The sequence below is a fragment of the Podarcis cretensis genome (assembly GCF_951804945.1).
Source record: "Podarcis cretensis genome assembly, chromosome: 3".
Taxonomy (NCBI): domain Eukaryota; kingdom Metazoa; phylum Chordata; class Lepidosauria; order Squamata; family Lacertidae; genus Podarcis; species Podarcis cretensis.
The window spans coordinates 99342957-99355018 of record NC_137172.1 but is presented as its reverse complement, the minus strand read 5'-3'; the positions used below and the strand labels follow the sequence as shown (position 1 = coordinate 99355018).

Genomic DNA, 12062 nt, shown 5'->3' with positions numbered 1-12062 from the left:
TCAGAAATATTTTAATAGCCAAGGACAGCAAAGCCAGCTTGAGCTCTGTGACCCTTCCAATAGTCCCCTCTAATTACCACTTTGTCTCCTTAAAGTGGTTTCCTTGCTAGTAATAGGCTTCTCTGTCTTTCTCTGACTGCAGTGGCTAGATGCCTGGCTGGCTAATTCTGGCTTCGGCAAAGGATGTTCATGACTGTAATCTGAATTAATTCTTCCAGGCAGATGTATATTTTAAGATACAAAAGCACCGAGTCTAGGGGTACAGGCAATAGATAAACATAAGTTTGTAAAGAAGTCATGGCAAGACTGTTTGGTGAGAATTATTTCATGCTCTCTGGCAATTTTTGTTTCAGAGCTATGGCATCCTTTATGTTTTGCCTGCTATTGTTTTTGACCACTTAGTGAAGCTCCACGTACTGAAATTTTGAAGGAAAAATAATCTCTTTCCCTCCTGGCCAACTACTTTGGCACAATCAAAGGTCCCCAAAAGAAGGAGAGACTGGTTATCTGGAAATCTTTCTGGAGCACAGGTAAGCAAGATATGGGTAAAATACCTGTAAATTGATACTAAAAAGGAAAGGAGCTTCTGATGGCCCAGGTAAAAATTTTATACTCTTCAAAAACTGCTTCTGCCTTTTCCTGAATTCCCTGAGCTGGTTACGGATAGTTTCGAAATGCCTCATATTTTGGAAACCCACTGCATCTGAACAAAGTTCAAATTTCATAAATCAAATTAGATGGACCTAGGTTAAACTGACAATTTATGTTTGTGTAGTTTATTCAGTAGCAGGATTTGACTGCAAAGTTATTAATCTCGGGTGTGCAGTAGGATTAAAAGTATTCTTGCACTAAAAATTTTACTGTTCATACAGAGACTAAAGTGTTATGTCCCCAAGATGTAGCTATCATGGGTGAGATCACTTCAGATACCCATGAACTGTGTTGCAACATTCTTTTACCAGTGGTGGACCTGGGTACTGTGGCACCCTGTGAGAGGCCAAAAATTGGTGCTCCAAAGATGGATAAGGAGGCATTTGGCTTTGGAAAGGAGGCATAGGAATCTGGCAGGGCCCCAGATCCCTCTGACCTCCTCCCCAAAGGTGGGAAGATGCTAACTGGGCTTTGGGGAGGAGGCAAGAGGACTCTAGGACCCTGCCAGAGCCCTCACACCTCCTTCCCAAAGCTTTGCTTACCTGGCTTTGAGACAGCACCCTCTCAGAGAAGCACTCAGTGTGTGTGCACCACTTGCACAGCCCCAAATCCTGCTTTTACATACTAATAGTGTTGTATACGGTTTATGTACGAGAGGGGGAGAAACCCCGGAATGTGGCTGAGGAATTCACAGTGTTATTAGGGATTGACGTATAATGTATGTCCCTGACCTTCTCTCTTGCTGCAGGAATAAATAATTTATGGCTTTGCTGCGCTGCCAGAGTATCCGGGGAAGGCCAAATTATGACTGTGTCAACTCTTCCTTCCTTCCTGGCTATTAATGGGAAGAGGGGAATGGACAGAGGATTGGGGATATTGATGCAATTCCTTTCCATGCTTCCATGATCTGATTCTATGAGGCACATAGACGCTTCTTCTATCCTGGCCCTGCTGCTTAATGACACAAAGGGAATGTATGGGTAGTTGTTAACATTGCTGCACAAAGAAAGAAAGCTACAATACAGAAGTAAGTGTAGTGAAAAACACACACAGTGAACAGAAATAAGTAGGTAATAAAGGGATAAATAAATAAAAATTATTGGCTCTCAAGTAACAAAAGCTTTAGAACAGGCTTTTCCCTGTCAAATTTCTGTGGACATTTCAAACGAAGTGTCTCTTGCATGGAATAGAGAGGTATCGCTTACCTAGACCTATATGATACAGGTAACATTCTCCCCTGTTAAGGAATCAACTTCCTTTGAAATTAAAAAATAAAGTATTTCTGGGTGGGTGTGGAAGTACCATAGTTTTCAACTCAACTAGCTTTTCACTGCTTCTAGTAAAGTTGCTTGGGCTGTGACTCTGAGATTGTCACTGGTATCTATTGCGACAGAGAACGTATGTACTATCCTCTCCTATTTTATTTTATTTCCACTTGATGAAGCAGGAAATCCTACTAGGCTACTCCAGCAGGAGCACTTATTGATTATTTGAAGACTTACTGATTACACAAGGGCAGGAAATGGCATTGCAGGTCCTGCAACAAAACTAGCTAGATGCCAACAACTGGGCAGGGAGGGGAAGGAAGTGGGAGAAAGTTCTAATATGTCAGAAAAGGTCCCCAGCTGCACAGCTCATTTATAATATGTAAGAGGTGAAATCAGCCCAACAATTCTCATGAGCAGATTTAAACAGAACCTTACTATCCGACCAACCACCTTGTGGCGATTTTGTTCCCTTTACACGCTATAATTGGCACTCCACGGTAGACCTAAAAAACCCCAAATCACCTTACTAATCATTCCTTGACAATTAGGAGATAAGGACAGTGGTGTTTGTTGGCTTGTGCCATTACAACCACCACCACTTATATAGAGCGCTTTAATTTTAAAGCACTTATCTTCTTCAATCTTTACAAGAGCCCTGTAAGGTAGCCCCATGCTGCTACCCTCATACTGCAGATACTGAAGCAAGGGCTGAGAGAAAGTAAATGTAGGCTCATCACAGAGATGAACTTCAAACTGAGTGATTCTTGATTCACGCCTGAGCAGCGACTTTCTTAATTCCTTTGAGTGGAAGGGAGGTCACTCTGAGGGCAGATTTAAGGATTGTAGGCCAAGTTCTCCCCCACACCCTCCACAACGGGTTGCTTTTCAGTTCTGTTCTTAGGACCAATGCTCATTCGTGATGTGGAGAAAGTTGCTAAATATTTTCCCCAGTCCTATAATACCAGGACTCTTGGGTATCCAGTGAAACTGATGGGACATTCACAGCAATCAAAATAAAGTACTTCTTTACCAGATGCAGATGCGGGGAACATTTGACCCTCCACATGTTGCTGCAATGTCTGTCATCCCCGACTATTGAGCAATGCTGACTGGAGCTGATTAGAGTTAGTCCAGCAACATCTGGAGGCACATAGTCATCACAACTAGTAGTCACTGATAGAATTATTTTCCATTATTTTGCCGGTCTCCTGAAAGCCACCCAAACTAATGCCCATCCACCCATCTTGTGGCAGAGAATTCTTGGCCTAGCTCAAGAAAAGGGATTCCTTGAGGTACAGCAGCTTGTCTTTGAAGAAGGAAAAAAAGACTGAGGTTGATCTACATGTAGCAACATTTGTTTAAATCAGTCAGCTGTCTCTTTCAAGATGCTTGCTATGGGGATAAATTCATCCCTGCATCACTTATTTCTGCCATAATGTATTTGCAAAATAAATGTGAACACTGGGCAGTAATTCTGTATAGACAAAAGGGAACCAGGCAGTGTGCCCATTCTAAGTAATCTCCACCCTATCTCCATATGAAAGTTGATAAATCTCCTTCCTGTGAGCCTTACTGCTGCCTTACTGTTTTATGTAGGGGGGGAGGGGCAAGTTCATAATATTTTGATGACGTATCCACACTTTGGTAGGAGTTCTGTCCAAAATGCTTATGGATAGTTTGTGAAGGCAGATGTGCATATGAACAAGTTTTGATAAATCCTACCTTTGGATTCATATATCTATCTATCTATCTATCTATGAATGAACTAAAGGGAGGGTAATACTTTTAGGGTCATCAAAGAGCAACAATATACACATGTTTTTAAACAATGACAATAACAACAGCAAAAGAATAAGGGTGAATTGTTTTTGTACAAATGTAATACATAATAGTGTTATTTTTCTAAGCTATGCCTGATTTGAAAACTAGAATAAAATGCCACAACAAACATTCAACTTTAGTGACCTATTTTTTTCATTTCCTTATTTTATATTAGAACCATGTCACTAGATAACATGATTATGCTGCGGTTGCACTGAAATCCCTTCATGTGCTACTTAGTTTCCCCCACTAATATGATGAGTTATTCAGAATAAATAAAATGGCACCCCTAGTGATAATATCCATCCTGTATCTCATTAAATATGTCACATTTTCACAATAATGTGAGTTGGGAGGGGCAGGAAAATATTAATGTGTACAAGATTTATAAAGATATGGGGGGGGGGAAGTCTTCCAGATCTAAACCAGATCTAACCCACACCCCTTTAAGGAAACATAAATATAGATTTGTATAGCATAATTGTAAGAAATGGGTGAGTGTTTCCATCATTTGTATTGACTCTCCTGGGAGTTCTAGAATCAACCTGATTCTTCCTGACCCTAAGGGGTTTATGAAATACCTGGAGCACAAGCCATCTTGAATGTCTTCATATGATATAGGCTAAATGGTGCCTTGGAACATCTGTTCCTGGAGCTCCTCCACCGGAGATTTCTTTCTATAATAGAAAAGCTTTGTGAAACAGTCTTTGGGAACCATCTACCACCTGATGTGATCTCCTCTCAGAAGGAGGAGAAACAGGTCACTTAAGTTTGGCCTCACAAATTAAACGGGACATTAATACTAATTAAGCAATAACCACCACAGAGGACGGCAAACCTAGAAGAGCCCCCCCTCCAACAATGACTCATTCTGCCATGTTACATAGGATTTATGGGATAGGTGATTTCAAGGGGGGTGGGGTTCATAATTTCTTTTGGGGTAAGGGGTGAGATGCAAAGGAAATTTGAAAGATTAGCCATTCTTTTAACGACTAGGGTAGAGCAGTTATGGCCTTTTGAGGGTGTAACAGAACTTTTTGAAGACAAGGTTTATATTCAATAAAGGAGACTCAGTATACTTAATGATATACTGAAGAAGGTCTTTAAACTGTTGAAAAGGAATTTTAGGGGTACATCTTATTGCTGAGGTGGAAGTCTTTGGTTCTCTTTAATTGGTATTTTGAGATTTGTAAGAGTGTTGCTTTAGTATGCTTTGTATATTTAATCAAAGACCAGGAGTGGAATTTCATAAGAGCCTAACTGCTTTTGAAATATCTATCTTATTTATATACCTCAGGATCTATGCTTCTAAAATCCTACACTAGGTGCACTAATGTAAATCCATTGAAATTAGATTAATTTCTGTCAGAGAATGAACCTAGAAGGTCACAGAAATCAAGATCTCAAAGGACCAGGGCTTTTTTTCAGCCTGAAATTGCTGGAACTCAGTTCTGACACCTCTCAGATGGGCGCCATTGCCATTCTAAGAGAATGAGGGAGCTGTTCATGGTGAGCTCTGGCACATCTTTTTCTATAAAAATTGCACTGCAAAAGACTATGCCCAGAATGCTCAAGCACCTTCCAAAACGTCTCAGGCCTCTCTCCAGAACATAACCCGCTATGCTCCTTGTTCCCAAAATTAGGGGAAATTGTCACTCTAGAGCAGCCATTGATGTTTCAGGAAATAAGGCAAGCCTCAGTAAGCACGCAGAAGGACTTAGCTGCACACACAGGGCTTCTTTGACGTATTATTTCTTATAGGAGTCTGTTTATTTGGCTATAACCCCTTTGGTGGAACTTTAAGCAAAGGAAGTCTGTAACATTATCCAGAATGGAATTTGTTAACTCCCTTGATCTTAGGGTCTGAGAAAAAACTTGTGATAATGAGTTGCAGCTTTCTTAAAGCACAATCTCAAATATTCACCTTAAGGGAGCTCAAGTTGCCTGTGCTGTCCACAGGAGGAAAAATAATAATATCTTAGTGCTGGCACAGAGGTAAGACACCTAGTCTCTTAACTATGGTTTAGAGCAGTGTTTCCCAACCTTGGGCCTCCAGCTGTTTTTGAACTACAATTCCCATCATCCCTGACCACTGGTCTTGCTAGCTAGGGATGATGGGAGTTGTATGCCAAAAACATCTGGAGGCCCAAGGTTGGGAAACACTGGTTTAGAGATTGAGAGTTCTCCACACTGTCTCTTCTCTCTCTTGTACTAATTATATCTACTTTTGTTGGTCTTAACCACCTTCAGTGCTAAGCAAGACCCATTAATCAGATCTGAATGTTGCTTCAGCCCTAACCACAATGAAAACCAGTTGGTGGTGGGAATAAACCAGTGAAAACCAGTTGGTGGTGGGAATAAACCTATACAATTCCACAAAACCCAATCTCACTCTCTTAACCATTGCTTGACAAATCTGGAGTGTTATGTTTATATCGACACAGACTTGAATTTAGGAGGTGAAATACATTTCTCCTGACCTGCTTCGTTAATAAAAAGGTAAAGGTAAAGGTACCCCTGCCCGTACGGGCCAGTCTTGACAGACTCTGGGGTTGTGCGCCCATCTCACTAAAGAGGCCAGGGGCCAGCGCTGTCCGGAGACACTTCCGGGTCAAGTGGCCAGCGTGACAAAGCTGCATCTGGCGAGCCAGAGCCGCACACGGAAACGCCGTTTACCTTCCCGCTGGTAAGCGGTCCCTATTTATCTACTTGCACCCGGAGGTGCTTTCGAACTGCTAGGTTGGCAGGCGCTGGGACCGAGCAGCGGGAGCGCACCCCGCCGCAGGGATTCGAACCGCCGACCTTTCGATCGGCAAGTCCTAGGCGCTGAGGCTTTAACCCACAGCGCCACCTGCGTCCCTATACTTCGTTAATACACCATCTTAAATTAAACTAGCAAAACCTTCACATTTCTTCAAGAAACAAAAGTTTGTGTTATATTTGGTTATTTGTTTCATGATACCTTTGTGCACTAACAAGCAACAAGTGTGTTGTCTGGTTATATGCGAAGTTTCAAAGAACACAGTGATATAATTATATTTCTATAGTACTATATAAACCCCTTTCCTGCATTTCTACCTTTGTCAAGCATTGTTTTTGCCAGAATCAGGAATCAAAAGGTTATTTCTTATGACTAGAGGCAGTGTACTCCCCTATCATTATACACTCCAGTTCCTGTTTCTAATAGGAACTAGCTGTGCACAAAACAAATACCCAAAAAGCAGTTAACAGTTATTGGCTACTGATTCAGGTCACTTGACCATGTAGCTGTGTAGGGAATCAGTAAAAGTAGTGTGTTCCATAATATATCAGTAGCAATCAATTTATTTCACAAGGTTTTCTAAATTCTAAGTAAGTTTGTTTATTCTCATTATTTTGGATAGCTTAGATGCATTCTTTGCTATCAAACAGTCTAATCCTATGCATGTATACTCAGAAATAAGCTACATTTCTATCCAATAGTGCTTACTCACTAATAATTATGCATAGTTCCAAATTATTATAAGGTTTATTGTCCTCCATAAATTCTCCTGTCTGTACAATTGGCCTTCTTAACTTAGTTGTAATTAATGATTACAAACCTTCCTTTTGTTCAAATTCCAAATTAGCAGAATATGAAAAGATGCTTTGTCCCTAAATTGCTCTCTTGCAAAACTTGCATGTTTTCCTTCTCTGAGAATTTGGTAGAATTCAGAAAAGGAACCATATGAGGCACACCTTTCCAGTCTCTTTTAAATGAGTACTTTTAAGCCACTTCCTACTTCTTACCTAAGATAATTCTGAAACAGAAAACTGACAACTTTCATACCTGGCTCCTAAGAGGAATCCAGCTGAGAAGTGCTAAAACTTATTATTAAAAAAAGAGAATCTTTTTCTTATATTCTTATTGATTGATGATTAGAAATGTGATTCTACCCAACCAAAAACATGTTCCCTGGAAATGGGAACAAAATACTTTTTAGATAGTTCATTATTATTATTTTTAGTATTACTGTGTGAATATTCATTTTCATGGCATTAAGGTATGATCTGACTACTGTAGGAACTACTGAAGTTAAAAAACTGGAAACTAGTGTTTAAAATAACACCAATTATTTTAAGAGTCCACAGAACTTGAACAAATGCCTTTGGTTTAATTGTATTAGTAATATATTAACTGGACGTCCAATGAGTGTCTCCTAACTTGTTGAACGGTGTATACATATAATGCTTTTAACAGGGATACCTATGTAAATCTGCCAGTCTCCATAGTTTTAATAAAATCAGCTAAAGTACACAACATCCAAGTCTCAAAGAACCAAAGTAGGTACCACTTGTTCCTTGCCTAAAAAAAGGTGTAGTTTCAAATTTTCGAAAGGGAAGATGCCCATATTGCATTGCCAAGAACACCTGCAAACATGTGGCCATATCTATATGAGAAGCAAACGATTACTATGAAGGAGACAAGTACAGCAAACAAACATGGAATTTTCCGGACACAGAGATGTGCAGACATAACCATTTGCTTCCCAAGTTCTTTGGCTAGTCTCGTGGCACTGATAACTCTAAGCATCAATACAGCCACACTTCTCTGCAAGAATTTTGAGCATGCAGGAGTCTAAGCTACACATTTTGAAAATTGGACTGCTAGCTGTTTCAAGAGCTATTTGTAGGACGGTCATCTGAAAATGATTGTTAAGAGAATGCAGTGAGGACAGTTGTCAGCATGTAGCAGAGAGACGTAGCAGAGTGACTAGTATTTGCCTTAAAGAAAGATGCACTGCTAAATCCCATAATACCACGCTGGAAGATTAACCCAAAATGTGCATGGTGTTTATCTATGCATTACCACTTTCTTCTTCCTCTTCTTCCTCTTCTTCCTCCTCCTCCTCCTCTTCATCGTCCTCTGCTTCGTCTGCTTCCTCTTCCTCCTCCTCTTCCTCCTCCTCCTCCTCTTCAACCTCCTCCTCATCCCGATCTACTTCTTCATCCTCCTCCTCCTCGTCATCATCAACTTGCTCCTCATTATCATCAGAATATTCCTCTTCCTCCTCCTCTTCTTCCTCTTCCTTATCATCCATTTCCTCAGTTCCATCTGTTTCATAGCATTCATCTACTGAAGAGTTGTCCGTTTTAACTACAAATGATTTTCTTTTAGGAGCCGGTTCTTGGGGTTGCTTCTCTTGCGTCTTTCTTTTTTTTGCCAAAGGACAGCCGTAAACACTGTTCAGGAAAACAAACACATGTTATTGCACCGTCTGCCAGACCACCTGTGAGCATATGATCAAAGGGGGAGGGGGACCTGTTTTGATGCAATTGCTTGTTTAAATGCTAGTTCTCCCAACATAAACCTTTGCTTTAAAGATGGCTACAAGAGAGAGATGTGGAAATATTATGAGCTGTCACTAATGAGCTTACAAAAGTGACTATTGAAATTCTTATTCCATTAAGTCATAAAATAATAGTGTTGTAAGGAAGATGAAACGTAATCAAGTCCAATCCCTTGCTGATGAAGGAAACCCATCCCTGCTGCATCCCTAAAATAGACTATCCATCTTCTGCTTTATCAAATGAATGAGACTATCCTGGCCTTAAAATTCTGAGCTGTGGACTTTTCAAGTATTGTTTGAAGTTATATTCTGGTTTATAGAAACACAGAGCTGAAGTCTGATGAAAGCAGAAGAGAGTGGTACCATTACTTCTCCATATCTAGATGCCATACGTCTACTGGTATAACCCGGAATTGCACTATCCTTTAAAACTGCCACAGTGCACAGGTGACTCGTGTTTAGCTCATGGTCTACTAAAACCCCGATATCACTGTCAAATGTACTGCTCTTCAGCCAGGAGCCATCCATTGTGTATTTGGGCATTTGCTGTTTCCTGTCTAAATGCAGAACTTCACATTTATCTCTGCTGGTGTTCGTTTTGTTAGTTTTGGCCCAGTTTTTCGTTCTGCCAAGATAATACTGGATCCTGTTTCTGTCTCTGAAGGTATAAGCTGCTCTACTCAATTTGGTGACATCTGCAAATCTGAAGAGCATCCTCTCCACTCCAAGTCAGTTAATGAAGATGTTAAACAACACTGGGCCCGGGAAAGAACCCTGAGGCAACCCCACTTTGTCATTATTCACCAGGCTGATGTTGCTTTTCACTAGGATCAACAGCAGAAATGGATGTCACCCCCAGTGTCCTTGCCTCACTTTCCCAATAATTAACTAATACTGCAGTCGCCAACAAGCTTGCTCTCAAAATAGTTACCCAGGTGATTTCTGATAAAGAAGTCGTATTCCAGCTAGCAAATTCTAAACAGAGGGAACCAAAATGTATACCATATGGGGAGGGGGAATCCAATCAAGCTTCTGTATAAAGGCAGTAGTGCAGTATTAACAGCTATTAACATCTCAGCAAACTATGACATCAAATCTAAGTCAGGTTCAGACGGTTTTAAAAATTGTCTCTTAGCCAATAAGCCAGTGGCATATCATCCATGAACTGTAAATGGCAGCCAAATAAATTCTTACAGACTAGAGTTGTTACTGTGGGTTCTCCCCCAAAAAACACACATCAGTACTTTGGGTGGGATTCAACTAACTAGTCCAGCTAGCAGAAGGGCTTCAATTACTGCAATTACTCCTCCCATGTGCCTACCAAAATTGGCTGGGGTGTGTGTTGAGGGAACATCTACCCACCCAAAAGAGTTTGTGGTGGGAGGATTTTTCTGTCTGGTAAGCAAAAAAAAAACAAAAAAAAACCATAGATTCCCTTCACAGAACTAAAAATTCCCGGAGATTTGTGGGAAGAGGGATAGACAGTTACTTAGGAAATGTAGCTCTGTGAAGAGACTAGAGGGTTACCCCAGAAGCCTCTGCCCCTTTAACAAATTGCATTTCCCAGCATTCTTTGGGGGACAGCCATGACTGTTGAAAGTGGTATGATACTGCTTTAAATGTATAGTGTGGATGGGGAATTAGTTCTTTATAAAAATGAATCCTTGGCTCCATATTTCATTAACATGTTCATTTGGAGATTTATGGAATGCTGTTGATTTGACTAATTAAAAACCTCTCACAAACTGTCCAGTCAGTCTTATTTTAAAGGTATTTCCTTACATTTCCAGTGATGACCAAAAATTTGTTCAGCCCCACTGTTACAAGATCGTAGTTACATTAACATTAGTGGTTTTGTACAATTAATTTCTCTGAATTATTCAGTACAAATAATGAAAAGAGGGTGGGATTCATAAATAAATACCTAAAAGAAGTGAATAAAAAAGTTCACTAAAGTGAGAAAGGATAGGAGGTGAGAAAGAAAGAAAGAAAGAAGAAACCAACACAGTTATTATCTGCAATTGGCTGAACAGGAAGCACCCAGTAAAATGTTATAAACAAATATATTTCATTTTTTCATGTATTTATGCAAATACATACAAAAAAAAAGAGTCTAAAACACCATCTAAAACTAGAAAAAGAATACTGATACCCATCACCCAAAATACATTAAGCATTATAAATATTGACCTATCTAGCTGGGACAGTTTGGATATTATTTGTTTACATTATTTATATACAGCTTTGCCAAATATTTTAAAATGCCTTCTTTTTTTCCATTTGGCTCTGTCCTAATGTCAGGACTAGCTGCATTTTGCATGTTAACTTTTCCATTACCAATAAAAGCTACACCTGTCTGTACCAGACCCCTTTGCTAATTCTGTCCAAATATTTGTGCTGCAGCTAGCAGATGTTGGATCAGAGTTTTATCATGGACAGCATTCATTCGGTCCACCCCAAGCAACCAGCAGACCCAATGATGATGGCATTTCTTCAAAACTCTGTGACTGGTGGACAGGTCCGCCATGAGTGGAAATATGAGCTTTTACAGCACCAATACTGAGAAGGGAACTCTGGATTTATACAGAAAGGTCTGATCAGAGTAAGGTGCCATCTAATTAGTGCTTTTAAAGTGGCTTCCTGTATATGAGCTAAAATAGAATGAAAAGAAAAATCCGACCAAAATTTTTTCCCAGCTTCTCAAATCAAGTTTGGTATGTAAATCATCCTCCCAGTAAAGGTCAATGTTGCTCGAAAAACCAATTTCCAAAAATGTCTGAGGTCTGCAACACCTTCACCACACATGGAAAAAGTCTGCTTTGGTTTTGGCACAGTACCAACCCATACTGTTTTCAACTTTATAAAGTGTTAAATGCACTGATATTTTGATACAGTTCTCTCTTAATACGAAGTTCACTGAGTTAGGGTCCTGAAAGGGAGAAAAGTCATGCTGTGGGTGAAGGGAGTTTTAGTCCAACAATATCTGGAGGGCCACGGGCTCCCACGATTGCAC

The 12062-nt window shown here is 40.1% G+C and overlaps 1 protein-coding gene across 17 annotated transcripts in view; it reads right to left on the bottom strand.

Moving 5' to 3' along the window:
• The window catches only part of MYT1L (myelin transcription factor 1 like), a 289214-nt gene that overhangs the window by 81958 nt on the left and 195194 nt on the right, over positions 1 to 12062 (bottom strand). For 13 of the 17 annotated variants that reach the window (XM_079969677.1, XM_079969675.1, XM_079969665.1 and 10 more), the window contains 2 exons: positions 8569 to 8942; positions 4322 to 4417 (listed from right to left, as the gene is read on the bottom strand). In XM_079969677.1, the coding sequence (XP_079825803.1) occupies positions 4322 to 4417; positions 8569 to 8942 (470 nt within the window). The remainder of the gene's footprint in view (positions 1 to 4321; positions 4418 to 8568; positions 8943 to 12062) is intronic. The other 4 variants (XM_079969666.1, XM_079969670.1, XM_079969671.1 and 1 more) reach the window with 1 other exon arrangement.